The sequence below is a fragment of the Tympanuchus pallidicinctus genome, unplaced genomic scaffold, assembly GCF_026119805.1.
Source record: "Tympanuchus pallidicinctus isolate F22 unplaced genomic scaffold, pur_lepc_1.0 scaffold5, whole genome shotgun sequence".
NCBI lineage: Eukaryota > Metazoa > Chordata > Aves > Galliformes > Phasianidae > Tympanuchus > Tympanuchus pallidicinctus.
This window is the reverse complement of record NW_026294769.1, coordinates 34,744,160-34,760,186: the sequence shown is the minus strand read 5'-3', so window position 1 is coordinate 34,760,186 and position 16,027 is coordinate 34,744,160. Positions and strand designations below refer to the sequence as shown.

The 16,027-nt window shown below is 35.2% G+C and overlaps 1 protein-coding gene across 5 annotated transcripts in view; it reads left to right on the top strand.

Moving 5' to 3' along the window:
* Window positions 1-16,027, top strand: part of CCDC178 (coiled-coil domain containing 178) — a 181,013-nt gene that overhangs the window by 61,607 nt on the left and 103,379 nt on the right. For all 5 annotated transcript variants that reach the window (XM_052703878.1, XM_052703877.1, XM_052703879.1 and 2 more), the window contains 3 exons: window positions 1,529-1,642; window positions 4,890-5,035; window positions 8,157-8,316. In XM_052703878.1, coding sequence (XP_052559838.1) covers window positions 1,529-1,642; window positions 4,890-5,035; window positions 8,157-8,316 — 420 coding nt within the window. The remainder of the gene's footprint in view (window positions 1-1,528; window positions 1,643-4,889; window positions 5,036-8,156; window positions 8,317-16,027) is intronic.

Below are 16,027 nucleotides of genomic sequence, written 5' to 3'. Positions count from 1 at the left end.
TTGTCCGTTGTTCCCGTATAGAAAAAGCAAAATACCTTCATTTTTGTTTCAAAATCAACACCCAACAAAACTATTGCTTTTCCATAATCCCCATACATCTCACAGCTCATGCTTTCAATCAAGTACAGTTAACATCTTTCAAGCCTTTTTAGTTTAGATACCTGTTTTTTTATTTTTGGTCAATGTCAGACACGAGAGTTTCTGTTGCCTCATCCATAAGCTCTTACAGAATCATTCTGCAGTCATTTATGGTTCAGTTATCTGCCTATTGGTAAATAGTTTGCCACAGGAGATCATCTCTATTTTTTATTGTTACTCTACATGAATTGTTCTTTATATTACCTGCATATAGCAATACTTCAGCACTTTGGGGTAAGACTGGAGAATGTAGAATAGTTTGAATTTAGATAATGAATTATTTGATAGTTTATTTTTGGTTCAGGTTTAATATGTCAGATTGGAAAAAAAGCCCTTCTCTAATAGCTAATAGTATTTTCAAAACAGCGCAATAATGGCAGTGACAAACGGTGTTAGCCCTTCCCTAGCTAAAACTAAGTAGAAACAATGTGACAAAGATCACATCATTAGTCTCCTGGAAACCTGGGGAGGTGTGGCATAAGTTATGTATCATTGTCCATAGCTGTGTATTTGCTTCTGTAATAGAAGCTTGGAAACAGAGTTTGCCCAAGCAGATTTATATGTGAATGATGTGTGAGGTACTGGTAGTGCCAAACAAGAACTTTCTCATTGATTAAATGTTTAAAATGCTTCAGAATGGAAATATTAATACTGATTTTAATGTTTATTGTTATATAAGATGAATTGAATCTGAAATTTTGAATAACATAGCATAGTTGTTATGCAATTATTTAAGTACCTTTTGTGATGTAATTTTTTTTTATTACATGCATTAATAATACTTTATATCATTTAGTATCTGATGCTCACACTAATGATGCAAATGAAATTAGTACAATTGAGAAGAACTGTTTTTTTGAGGTACTAATTAATAACAGACTGGATGAATGAAAAATACAAAAATCAATTATACAAATATTGCATTTTCCATCTTCTTCCTCTTCTTCCTAATTCTCTTTAGCTGTATTTTTCACAAGTAAGTGACAATAAATAGTAAACATTTCTCCTTTGTATTCCTTCCATGGAAGCTATTCTGATGTGTATGCATTTTGGTTAGATAACTTTATTTGTAGCTTTCTTGGCAGAAAGAATGTAAGGAAGCCTGGGGAGAACAGTGAGCAGTGATATTTTGTTGTGTGATGATAAACACTGTTTGAAGCACCAAAGATGTTTTCTCTTTTATGTGTGCATTTTTTCCTTCAAAGCATAGAGTACACAACATGTGAATGAGCATGCTGTGTTGATAGGAAAAAAAGGTGTGGAGGGGTAAACAAAAGTAAACTTAAGAATAGTAACTTAAGTAGTTTACAGCTAAAATATCTGATTTCTCTGGAAGGTAAGACAATATGTTTTGAATAATAACACATCTCTTTGTGGATATTCCCTCCAGAAACTCTCCTACTTAAATCAGAGAGCACAAGAGCTAGATAAAAAGCAGAAGCAAACAGAACAACAGCTGAAGCAAAAAAGAAATATTCTGCAACATCAATTAAATGCTATACAGGTGAATCTCAAAACTTAAACTGTCTTTTCTACACAGTTGCTTTGAAACTATGTACATGTAAATAGCATATGCTTTTTTTTTCTCTCTTGTAGTTGCACTAATGTATGAGGTCCATAGCCTTAAAACAGGGTAAAGTACAAAGCAGAGTAGATATCGGGGTCACTGAGAAGTCCTTTGCTTTCTTCATTTGCTGCACTGGCTCAGATTGCTTGAGGGGCTTTGGAAACGTAAAGGAGAAAATCAATAACAGATGAAAACAATACTGGTGTGATAGAAAGTGCCTGCTAATTGCATGTTTGCACAGCAGATGGCATCTTTTTGTAAATGATGGCTTATATCTGCTGTATCAGTTACTAAACTGTATAATCCACTGAAGGGAATGACTGAATTTCATTACTGAACGCTATGTTTTATATAAATGTGTTCATAAGCATTACAAGAAGAAAGCATCTTCTTTCTAAGATATTGTTCATTTTTATTATTGTTTCATTTGTATATGTATAAACTTAAATTAGATTAAGCCTTAAATTAGATACTAAGCCTCAAAAATGAGTCATAGATTAAAATAAAAACAAAACAAAATGCTTTCATGTTGTCCAGCATATCTTTCACGAACCTGGTAATTTCTTCCTAAAATCTGACACTTCCTACTTGTGACAATCTTAAATTAAGGATTGGAGAATTCACAGGTACATTCAAGCTTCTAAATTTGATAGGAAAGACAGAGTTTATACATCTCTTTCTGTGAAACATGAAGCACACTGCAGGTTTACCAGAAGACCTTAGAACATGTGGAAGTGACTGATGAGTCACATACTGGTCAATGTACATATCAGCATATTGATATTCAGTAATTCTACATTGTTTTCCAGTGCAAATCATTCTTAGTCTTTAGTTTTAAGAATACCTTTCTTAGTAACTGTAAATAATTGTTCCACTACTTCAGGTAGTGTTCTGAGGAAATGAAACAAAAAAATGTAGAAAGCCAATTTTATCAGATCTCCAGAGCAATGAACTAGTAACGATATTTGGATACCCTTAGTACTACCTTCTTAGAGCTTTGGTTGGTATTCCTTAAGCACAGCAATTGAAGTTTTGTGAAAGGGGTGCTAGGCTGTTAGCTACTACAGCAGACCTTAAGGAGAGGCTGTTCAGTCTACCAATTTTTAGGTTACAGAATGTAGAATAACTCAGCGTTTTTATTTATCTGTTCTAAAAACTGACTGCAAGTTATTTCTCTTCTGTAATAGGTACCAGATGGCATTGACCCAATAGCTAGTATTCCCTGGCCTTGGAAGCCAACCTTTTCACTTCTTATCTGCCTTCTCAGGATGTCAGAGACAAAATGCTTCTTCACTGGCAGTTTTGTTCTAACATAGTTCATATATGAATCTTTAGGAAAAAAAAAAGAAAAAAAAAAAAAAGAAAAGAAAAAAAAAGAATGAACAGGTCACAACTTCTTTTTGTATGTATTTGCACTACGCTCTGATGCCTCAATCATCTCAAATTTTATTATTTGCTTAAGATTAGGGCCTGAGCCCTCTGCTCTGATATTACATATACTACAGGCTATCACATTTCCCTAAGTTCCTCTGATTCTAAAACTAACAGGGATTTGAGATTCTATATGGGGATTTGTGTTAATTACCATATCTTCATTTTCCTTCTAATGATTCTATGTTCCTGCAGGAGACCTGAAATTTCCACCTTATCCTATAAAAAAACGTATTACATTTTAGAAAGTTCAGAGGTTTTAAGGTATCTCATGTACTTCTGTGCTTATGTTCCTATCTGTAATAAAAGCTTTGATTCATCAATTTTTTTTTCAGCCTCCTTTTAGCTATACCTTTACAAAACACTTACTTTATAAGGAAAATGATCATTAGGCTATGTACCAGGGTACTGCCTCAGAAAAATGGTACAGTATATTAAAAATATATATACTGACCTTTATTAAAATATTTACATATATTCTTTGTCTACTAAATTTTAAGGTCTTGAATTTTTTTTATCTCATGCAGTGTTTATAATTTGTGCATACTTAAATTATCTGAATATGTGTGTATGTATGGGAATAATCAGAAGGTATTTTCCTCCCTCTTAATTTAACCCATTTATGTAACTGCTTAGAGCCCATTAGTATGGTTACAAAATCTAATGCAGCTACTTTAAAAGTATAACCCAACTAATAGACTCAACTTCTTAATACTTTTGTACTGCTGCGGTGCATTATATTTACCTTGTTTATTGAGGAAGCTGCAGTGTTTTTTTTACTAGATACTGATGCTATTGGAAGTACTGTTTGCTTTTGTCATGAATCTTTACTCTTTTTTTTGATCCTATAACTGTTGGTCTCTTTTGGAATGAAAAAGATATTGCAGTGTAATATCTCTTCTGTGGGTTAGGAAGTTGTTTCGTTTTTAACTTGGTGTTTTTCAAAAGCTTAATATCAGAATCTCTTTGAAAAGTTGTGTACTTTGAGATGAATTTAGCAGTCTTGTCCTCTGTGCTTATATTCTCCGAAGTATGGAGTACAGAGTAACTCTGTTATGAAAAAAGGTCAATATCTAAAAGAAGAAAGCTCTCAATTTAGGCAATTAAGTGAATAATGGCAGTTTTCAGAGATAATGACTATGCTACATTCTGCCTGGAGTTGGTGCCATCTGAAAATTTGTTTTTTTTTCTTTAAAGATCAGTTTTTCAGGTATTTGCCTGAGACAGTTTTGCAGCATGTAAGCAATTTGATGATCTAGCAGTAAAAATGGCCAGTTAAGACACTGCCTGCACTGAAATAAACAGACCCAGGCTTGGTCAGATGTGAAAATTGCTCCTTTTCACTGTCATTAATAAAGCTGTTGCTGTGCAAGGCTTATCTGAAAGACTTCTATGTAGAAGAGCAAAAATTAAAGAGGATATGTATGTTATGTATTTTTATGAGGGTGATCTACAAACTTACAAACATATATGTACAATATAACTGACTGCAGAAATTGTGTCATAATAAAATGCATGGATATACGGTAGATGCCCAACAAGTTGATGGGCTGTAACTAGATGGCCAAAATCATGCTCTAATAGAAAAGCAATTATTCTGTTTTGCTAAGTACTTCAACTGCCCCTCTAGAAGCAGTTCTGTTTCTTTGAGTATACAGTTTATGATTTGATGCCCGTTATCATGTTCTTAAAATACAGCACTGGGAAATCTTGCCCTCCTAGTTTATATACTATATGCTTTTTTAATTTCCAGGAAAAACAATCATTTTTTTCTAGTCAAATTGATGAAAACTGTCTCACTGTGGAAAATTTAAAAAATGAACTTAAGGAACTCGCTGAATTATGGAATATGAAGCAAACACAGATGGAAGGTGCAGAAAAACTGTTAATCGATTTACGGTAAGACCTGCCTGTTACGTGAAGCTGTAAAGGTATTTTATTGCTTTTGTAAAAGTAATTCAGTAATTTTACTTTATTTCTATTTCTACAGGTAGTTTTATTGTTTTACAGAGTTATTCCTAGGAAATGTAATGACTTTTCCTCAATAATTTGAAAGTATTTTTGTGTGTTTACTGACTGTAGTTGTAATGCATTTGTAGAAGTTATTCATTACACAATGTCTACCTACCAAACTGAATTTTGGGTATCAATATTACTTCTGGAAATCTAATAATATTCATGGTCAGTTGCATCTTTAATTAATGGTGGATTCCTCTCATTCTGTGTTCTCTGTGTTTTAAGAAGGTTGGATCAACATTTACTGTGACTGATGAGTCCTGAAAATAGTCTCAAAGGGCTCTATCTAACTGATTATGGAGACTGCCTTCTAGGCCACTGAAGCCTTGGAGGGCCATATATGCTGATTGCACAGCAGGCTTACTCTTCAAGGAGAAAGGTGAACCTGCTATGCAGTGTCAAATGGAAAACAGCTTGGATTGTTGAGTAGTGCAGAATAGCTAAATAATGAAAAAACATTCCTGATGTCATTGTAATGCACTTTGCTGTCTGTCATCTTATTCACTAAATATACTATCAATGTTGAAAGATCTTTGAGAGATTATTGCATTAAATTCTTGTCCGGAAAAAAAAAAGTGATACTATATATAGATTTTTAACTGAATTTGTGGAACAGAATTACAGACTTACTGAGGTTGGAAGGGGCCTATGAAGATCATCTAGTACAATGCCCTTCTAAAGCACGTTCCCTAGAGTATGTTATACTGGCAAGCATCCTTGTGGATTTTGAATATCTCCGGAGAAGGAGACTGTAACCTCTATAAGCAGCCTGTTCCAATGCTGTGTCATCCTCAAAGCAAAGAAGTTTTTCTCATGTTGAGAAGGAACTTCCTGTGTTTCAGTTTGTCTACGTTGCCTCTTGCCATGTTGCTGGGCAGCACTGAAAAGAGTCTAGCCCCATACACTTTAGCACATGCCTTTTAGATATTTATAAGCATTGGTAAGATCCCCTCTCAGTCCCTCTTCTCCAGGCTGAGCAATCCCAGGTCCTTCAGCCTTTCCTCATAAGGGAAGTGCTCCAGGCCCCTCATCATCTTTGTGGCCCTCTGCTGGACTCTCTAGAAGTTCCCTGTCTTTCTTGAATTAAGGATTCCAGAATTGGTTACAGTACTCCAGATGTGGCCTCATCAGGGCAGAGTAGAGGAGTATGATTATGTTCCTTGCTGGCTACCCTCTTGTTTATGCACCTCAGGATCCCATTGGTCTTCTTTGTCACAAGGGCACACTGCTGACTCATGGCCAACCTGCTGTCCACCAGCACAATCAAGCCCTTCTCTGTAAAGCTCATTTCCAGCTGATCATCTCCTAACCTGTTCTGATGCATGAAGTTATTCCTCCCCAGGTGCAGGAATCTATGCTTGCCCTTGTTGAACCTCAGAATGTCCCTTTCCACCAACTCTCCAGTCTGTCTAGGTCTTGCTGAATTGCAGCTCATCCTTCTGATGTATCAGTCAGTTCTCCCAGCTTTGTATCATCAGCAAATTTGCTGAGGGTACACTGTATCTCTTCATCCAGGTTACCAGTGAGTATTAATGGTAAAAATATTCTAGGAGTGTCTCTTTTTTTTCAGGCTGTTCTACTTTATCCTATTAATTTTGTTTTGACTGATATGTCACTTGGTATTTTGTCAGGCTGTTTTAAGTAAGTTTTGTTTAGCCATTTCTTGTTATATTTTGTGTTAGTCTTCATAAGAGTGCTGATTCCTGCCTTCACAGAAAAACTGATATTGAAGGACTGCTTCTGGTTTTGCTCTTGGCTATTTTTCCTTTTTTTTTTTGGAGGGGGGGCATGCTGGCTAGCCTAATCTGCTGGATCTGAGGTAAAACAGCCCCTACTTTTGCTGTCCATCTTTATCGTTATCCTTTTATAGTTAACTTCCTAACATTTTCTTCTGAAGAACAACCCTTCCTTCACTTATTATTATTTACCAGCAATGCAATAAAAGGACTAAATAACATCTACTGGCATGAAATAGAAAAGAAATATTGACACAATGTTTTCAATATAATAATAATTTTTTTTTTTTTTTTTTTTTTTTAATTAACATATTTGTCTGCAAAACTGAAAAAGATCCCATCACAAGTATCCCACCTGGAAAGTTCTTTATACCATTGGCTTTGGAAAAATTATGTTTGCACTCTTGGAATAGATAAAGACATGTCCTCATGTCATGAAATTAAGAATGAACATTAAATATATTAATTCCACATTTTTTAAAAAATCTCATTGAAGTTTGGTGCCAATAAAATTAGAAGGATGATGACCATATCCTGTGAGCTGAAGATTTTGCGAGAAGCACACTTCCTTATGTTTCTCTTGCCCACTCTTTTTGTAGGTTTTAAGAAAAAAAATATTTAAGAAAAATGAGAGGAAGTGTTATTACTTATATACATTAATTATTTTATATGTTTTGTATACTGCCTAAGGCAATTTATCTTCATTCAGTGCAGCTTAGGCAAGCTAGATAGCTGGAGATCCATGTCTTAGATGTTTCAGTTTTCTGCAGAAATCTTGTTCTGTAGAAAGTCTTTGGTTGAAATAAGACCATGCTAGGTAAGGACAGAGACAAAATAAATAAATAAAAAAAATAAAGACATGTATGTACAAATGATGTGAAGCTTCCTTTTTCTGTCTCAACAAATAATAAAATACTGTTTACCCAGTGTGACATGAGCTCATTCTGTGTCTCAGAATATAATTATTTCAGCAAATGTTTCACATCCAGTAGTAAACCAGTCCATTCTCTAGAAGGTTATTTTTAAAAATGCAAGTTGTTATGAAAATTGAGAAATTTGTATTTCTTGATGGACTCATAAGTGCTCCACATATTCATGGATAAGATCAATCATATTGCTCTGTATTTTTAAAATGGTACAATTATTAGGAAGAGGACTGCCCATTTTATCTGTTATAAAATTTAAAATTAAACCTGTATGTAAAGAATGAAAAACAGTGTAGGATAATCTCGTGATTGCTTCATTGAATTTATTTTTTTCTTTTAAAGGAAAAATCTAAGTGGTGTGATGTTTAAGCAGCAAAATGTCCAGACAGTATTTAATCATTTCCAAGATGATCTAGCAGAATATGAAAAAAGGTTAAAGCAGGAAGCAAAAGTATGTGGAGAGTTACTACAGACAAGAAAGAAAGATCTGAAAAATTCGGAAGTGAGTATTATCAGATCTGTGTTTCTTTATCTGAGAAATGATGCAACAATTTTTAGTTAGTTCTGTCTCTTTTTTAGATGTAAAAATCAGAGTAATTTTATCAAAAGTTTGAAATTAGTAGTATCTTGTCAATATGCAAGTATTCTAAGTGAAATAAATTTATACTTTTCTGTAGTACAGTTTTACATTTCTTTGAAAAAGAACTGATTTTAGGAAAATTATAAAATGATGCATTTGCTTTGGCACATTTAGTTTTTCATTAATGTTTAGGATTCTGGTATGCTTTCTGTAACATATTTTCTTTCCCTCTGATTTGTGGATACCTGTAGGAAAGGAAAAGTCATCTCTTCTGCTAACTTAAAAATCATTTTATTCTTTTCATCAGGAGCTTAGTCTTTAATAATTGTGGGTAAGATCAGCATCTGTAAGTTCTCATTCCTCTTTAATCACCTATTTAGAAGAACAGTGCTCCGTGCTTTATGTAAAACTTTTTGAACTGTCAGTAGTGCTCCACAGTAGAACCCTCATCTGGATCTTAGGAATAGCAACTGATACCAAGAAGATGGAGCCAGATATTAAGTGGGCATCATCAGAGCCAATTGAGGCAGAGTATAAAATGCAAAGGAGTAATAATCACAAAATCTTAAAAGAAATCAGATGCGTAACAATTATTTATTGTTTTCTGCATTACTTTTAGAAGTAAATTGATGAAAAGATGAACATTCTTGATTCTCACTGGTGCAAGATGAAGTGCTTCTATAGTGATATCAATCTGAGTTTTATTTTCTTTCTACTGATGGGAAACTTTTAGCCTGATTTTTGTCTCAGCACTGCATAGTAGAGTTTGGAGTTTATTATTCTGCTGCAAATTGCGTTTTCGTCAAAGTCTGTACAGCTTAGAGTGAAGGAAACTTTTTTTTTTTTTAATTAGAGATTGCTGCTTTATAGCTACTCATTGGGATATCAATCCTTACCAAATATCAGTCTACAGTCTTGTGTTAAATTAATACTAAGCTCAAAAATACGTGCTAGTATTTCAACTTGCTCATTTTTATCTTACCTTCAAAAATCACTGTAAGGGTTATTAGGTGAGGTACCTTTCTTATCTCTTTTAGAACACGAGATTTGTTCTTCTTATTGTTTCCTGTTATGTCTCTACTCCCATCTCCCTTTCATGCTGTTACAGGTATTGCATGAAGAACTCTTAACAGTATTTCTTTATTGACATAATGTTGGGGTAATGAGATTACACCATGATTTTCATGGTTAAATGTAAGTAAAAATATTTTGCTGCGTGTCCATGAGCCTGTTTAAATTTTTGCTGTAACTCTTTTCTGGTCTCTGTGATGACATCTCTTCAGTTAGATCTGCAGCTTGAATGGAGGCACACACTGTTACCCTTTGACTGTTTGCCTACTTATTACCTAGTCATTAATGTTATTGCTAGGAGTGTCTCCAGCAAAGACGGATATTTCTTCAGCACCTTATGGACAGTCAAAAAAATTAAGCAGGGACTTCTGTTTTTGTTACCCAAAAGAAATGGGCAGAAGGCCTAGTAACAGTGAGTGAAAATGTTTAATAAACCATTGAAACTAGGATTTATAGGTGATTCAATTTGAATTCTAGTAAACTCAGGGGAGATAGCCATGATTTGTGGAGGTTGGAACATTTATTTTACAAAAATGACCAGCATAGCTGTCCAGGAAAGGTCACTTGCACAGTTTCAGAATTTTTTTTGCTGATGGTAAAAAGTCAAATAATCTAGCCAGCTAGGTAAACCATCCAGCCTATGATAAAGTTATCTTTTCTTATTTAATGGATATAATGAAAAAGCATTTTATTCTGATTTTTGGATCAAACCATGTATGTAGATGTCACGACTTCAGATACTGTGATATTTTATTATGAAGCTTTGTCACTTATGGTCTGGAGATGGAAACTGGTTTGCTGATGTAGTAATGGGGCACACATCTCAGTTCAGTTTTCTCAAGTCTTGCTCTCTGTGAAATTGGTTGAGGCCACTCAATTCCCCCGCTCATAGATAATACAATAGAATGAGACGGCCTATTTTATAAGGTGAGATGTGGAGGTCTGATTAACATGATTTCTCCCATGGGGAGAAAACAAACAAAATCCCCAAAAGAATAACAGAAAAGAAAAGCACTGATTTCTTGAATGCAACATATAGGAGGCAGGTTCAATAGGTTCTGATCTAGGATTTCTAGGAATTCCAGTCAGACATTATATTGAATGAGAATTACCTGTCGTAATATAACAAAAAATAAAAATAATTACAGTAATTAAAAAAATTGTACTTGGTTCCAAGTGTAAGAACGTGCAAAAACTGAAAGGGAATATTTCCTGAACAGGCTGTGAATATGTATGGTAACACCGCATGTATTCAAAGGTGAGGTGAAAGCAAAACCCCAAGCTACTCAATGTAAGTTGTGTTGTTTAGTCTAGAAGAACCGCTGTTAGATATTTTGGTTGATTCAGGAACTGATTTAAATGGGAGAAATGAACATGTACGTGTCAATGCCAAACACTAGATGTGCACATCTGTCCTGGTTTCAGCCCAAAGAATGTTAATTGTACGATGCTATTTTGATTCTTGCTGTGATGGGAACGCACTCGAGCTGCTTGGTGGCAGTGCTGTCACCTTGATGGTGCAGGGAGGGGCAGGGTGAGGCCAGTATGGATTCATAGAATCACAGAATTATAGAATTGCCTGGGTTGAAAACCACCATAGTGGTCATCTGGTTTCAAACTTCCTGCTGTGTGCAGGGCTGCCAGCCACTATACCAGGCTGTCCAGAGCCACATCCAGCATGGCTTTGAATGCCTCCAGGGATGGAGATTTACCTCCTTGGGCAGTCTGTTCCAATCTGTCACCAACCTCTGAGTGAAAAACTTACTCCTAATATCTAACCTCCCCTCTCTCAGTTTAAGGCCATTCCTCCTTGTCCTGTCACTATCCACCCTCGTGAACAGTCATTGCCCCTCCTGTTTATACACTCCCTTCAGGTATTGGATGACCACAGTGAGGTTGCCCTGGACAGAGCCTTCTCTTCTCCAAGCTAAACAAGCCCAATTTTCTCAACCTTTCCTCAATGGAGAGGTGCTCCAGCCCTCTGATCATCTAATGAAGCCGGGGTCATTCCATACCATGTGGCACCACATGGAGTATAAAGCTGCAGGCAGTGGGACAGGGCTGGCTGCTGCTTGGGGTGCTGTGAGTTGGTCGGGGGGGGTGAGTCCTTGTGTTACTGCAGGGTGTCATTTTGGTGCTGTGCGTTGGTCAGCCAGTGGTAAGGAAGTGCTATGTGGCTGCATACTGTTATTGCATTTTTGTTTCTATTTTCCCCTTCAGTCTTAGTAATTGGCTCTTATTTCACCCCATGAGTTCTATTTTGTTTCCAGTTCTCTCCCTCATCCAGCAGTGAGGCAGTGGACAAATGGCTGTGTGGTGTGAGCTGCTGCCAGGTTACACCACAGCAGCAGTTGACTGTTTAGCTTCAAGATTAAAATTACAGTAATCCTCATTATCTTGTTTTTGAGGCAGGTATAAGCCTGTAGGCCTAATGGAGAGGTCTATGTTGCTGATAGGGGCGGAAGGAGTATTGAGGCTGAGAAACCCCATTGGAGGTCTTTGCAAATGTCCAACTAAATGTCGTTTTTGTGGTGACTTGTGGGTTTTGTGAGGGGGAATGAAAGCTGGTAATGGAGAACAAGAGGAAAGGAAAAACTTGCCAAGAAAAAGAGTTTGAATGGCTTGACAGAAAGAGGATCGATTGTTCAAAGATCTTAATAAGAAGCCTCTCTATTCTGGGGTCTAGAGAGGACTATTAAATCCATAGAAAAGATCTCTTACTAAGAGATAAACTGGCGAGGAACCAGGTGAGAAATTTAGTAATTTCATGAGAAAGCTACAGACTTCTTGTCAGAGCTGTGATGGATTTGGAGTTGAGAATTAGCCTTGGTAGGGGAGAATCTGCATAAGCACATGATGGCCCTAGCACTGCTCTGGAAGAAAGAAATATTGTGAGGAGATTCCTGTCCAGAAGCAATCTTATCACGATGAGGACTAAATATCATGAGAAACCAAAGAATTGATGTGTCTGGTTTTTGCAGGAATACACATGGTGTATGTTTTGGCTGAAGCTTTTGCAGACCTCCCAGACAGTCTTATCATGGGAGAAAGTGGTGCCAAGTGCTAAGATTGTGACACATTAATTTAGCAAATGTCACAGCTAAACACAAGGTGTGATTTTTGTTTTCCCAACGTGCATTCTACTAAATGTGGTAAAATTTACATATGTAATGATAAAGTTATACCTTACAGGCATATTTTATCACTGTGCTGTTTGTAACTACTCTCATAGCATCTCATTACCTTATGTTCTACAGAGACTGTACAGTCCCCGAACTATCACATTGCCATTTGGTTCAGTGCTGATATGTGCAGTATTAAACACACAGATAAGAATTCTTTGACATAACAATTCATAATGAGTGTTGGATCACGTTCAGAATGATTATATTGTGCCTTGTTTTCTTAACCTGAAAGCAAGCCTGCTTTTCTGCTGCTAATGTGATTATTGTACTTCCAATTACAGTAACTGTAAAACTGATTACTGTTGTTGTTGAAGATTGAGCGAGACAATTTGAATGACCAACACTCTCTTGAAATGTGAAAATGCGTCCTCATTAAGATTTGCTATTGGCCATGTGATCATATATTTCTGAAGTGCGAGTGTATGAATTTTTAAATTCAGACATCTGAATATAGTGGATTATACATTTGAGAAGTGCATTTAGTTTTGCTATCCAGAGCATTAACAGAAATACTGATTCTTCAACTTTCCTTTTGCTTTGTAATCAGTACCAATATCAGAATTTCCTAATTCTATTAAATAAGAATTAGTCTTCTGCTAAAAAAACCCTTACCACCCAGTAATGTTTCTAGATTTTCTGTGAATTTACTTGAATGTTGGATGATACTGGAAAATAAGATGATAGTAAATTGTTATTTCTTTTGCATTATACCTTTGTGAGCTTAAGAAATGTTCAATCTAAAACTGAAAGTGAATTTCTCAGTCATATAGAAGTGCACTTTGAAATTCCTTTATTGGAATGATGTTTTCAGCTTATCATGATGTGAAAAGCTTAAAAGTAAAGAAATGCACCTTTTTTTCAGTGTAAATGTTGTATATAATGAAATAAGTTTTTAATAATTTATTCCTAGAAACATATTCAATCTGCAAATATTTGATCCAAATGTTTTGACCCTAACTTAAATGTTTTTTGTTTTAAAACAAATCCACTTGTTCCTATGAGCACTTTTTTTTTTTTTTTAAATAGAAAAGCATTTTCCTTCTGGGAAATGATACATCGGAAAATCCATGACCGGTTCTAACAACTAGTCATGATATGTTATTTCATCAGGTATTGAGAGTATTACTAATGACATAATGTACAAAATGGCATATTTCAGAAGAGATTCTTACAGCAATACAGTCATACAGTGCTGAAAGCTGAATTAAGAAATAGGGAGAAACTAAGTTAGATGCAAGGGGCTGTTTATCATCATGGTATTAGATAAAATCCACTGGGTGCCTTTTATCATTTACTATTCATCTATTTAGGTCATTTTTTCTACTAGTCATTGTTTTCAGTCTTGCTGCACTAATATGTTCAGAGAGCTTCCATCTCTTTCAAAAAATTCTGCTAATCAATATTAATGTTACTGAAGAGCTTTGTTTCAGCATATCCATGTAAATGTGAGAGTTACGTTTGAAGATATATGACAAAAGAGGATTTTTTTTAATACCTAGAGAGCCATTGATCCCTTTAGGCTATTCTCTGTGTGTGTGCGAGGTGAGGATAACAAATAGTCTGGCTATAAAATTGTCTTTAATTAGTTGACTCAGTGGCTTCCAACAGTGTGCTATGCTGGTATGTGAGACTCCCATGTTACAAGATAGGCTTTTGAATCTTAGTCCATGCTCCTGGGTAGACTTAGCATATCAGCTTACATGCTGTCCTGTGGGAAGCACTGGCAGTATTACCCAAATAACCATCCCACTGATTTTATTGGCTCATGGGGAAGTCATATCCTCTACCTTCTGAGGAATACACAGTAATACAATAGTTAGAGGTTGGGTGCCATGACAGTAATAACATTCTCAGTGAAAATGAAAGAGACATAAAAGTAGAAAGCTAATGCAACTTTTGAAGGATAGTTTTGTTACTTGACTGAAAAAAAAAATTAATATGAATAATCATTGCAAGCGCATTATCCCTTTATCTCCTTTTCTATTTTAACACAGCATCAATTGGAACAATTGTAACAGTATAAAAATAATTTAAAAAATTAAGTCAACTATCAGTTATTCCTTCTGCAGACACAAAGGCTTTTTCTAAGATGCAAAGCAGTTTTTATTATTTCTTCATTCATAGTATTTCAAAAATACTTTGGTCTTTACCAACAGTGTTATTCTAATTCGGAAGACATTCCTTTCTGAATTTTCATTGGGGGAATAGAAATGTTTTCTACAATTTGTTTTAACATTATCTAAAATCCAGAACAGGTCTGAAACATATCTTCTGAAAAATCATGAATAATGCCTGGAAGTGTCAGCACGGAATAGCCAGAGGATGTGTGCAGGTTGGGAGCTAAGGAAATCTGTGAAAAAATCAGCATTATAAACATTTGAAAATTATGATCTGGGCACATTTTTCTAAGATATGGTTTTCAGTCTTAGAACTTTTTCATTTCTTTCTTTTTGATATATTTCATAAATATATTTATATTTATATTATTTATATATATATTTATATTTATATTGCATAAATTTCAAAATACAGTAGTAGGCACAAAGACATTTTAAAATGTCTTAAGTGGGTGTGCTCTTCATTTTGTTAAGACTGTGTAAGCTTCTATATTTATATTGTGGTAAGTTCTCAAAATGACTTTACTCATTTTCAATTAAAGTAACTCAGAACAGTGCACAATATTAAGTATACAATGTCTCTCAGTTGGAGAAAAAAATCTTGTCCTGCTATCTGAATGCCTGCACTGATTTAAAACAGGTTAAAAACAGTTAAGCATATGACAGTTGTTAAGCATACGACAAAGCATGCCATGTATCCAGTGTGATGAAAGCAATTGCTGAGACTTTTCTATTTAAGTATGGGTTGTTGGTTTTTTTGTATTTTAATTTATTTTGTATTTAATTACTCACGCCTTAGAACTCCTGCCATGGTAATTAAGCCTTTGTCTTTTTTGAGTGTACAATAGCGGTCTTTAAAATATTTTATTTGTACTGGATGCAACTGCATATGAGAATTTCACCTCAGAAGGTGGCAAGTGAGCATGAAGAAGAGTCACAGTGTTCTCTTAGGGGACCTCTAGACCATGGTTAGTCATTCTCTCATTAGTTAATTCTAAGGACAGAATTTTGACTAGTTTATGCTGATAGAATGTGTGCAAGGAAACTACAGATTGCAGTGCAACTAAGTTGTAAGATTCAGTTTAATGTTACATGGAAGTAATAATTTGTCAAATGTAAAATTTTTGTTGTACAAAATCTGATATATGTCCTTTATGCAGTGCATCTGTAGCACAGTTTTGAGAAGGTAATATTTACGGCTTAATATGATGTGTGGTGGCTGTGAGGCTTCTTTGCCAACTTTGTGTTTCTTATTCTAGT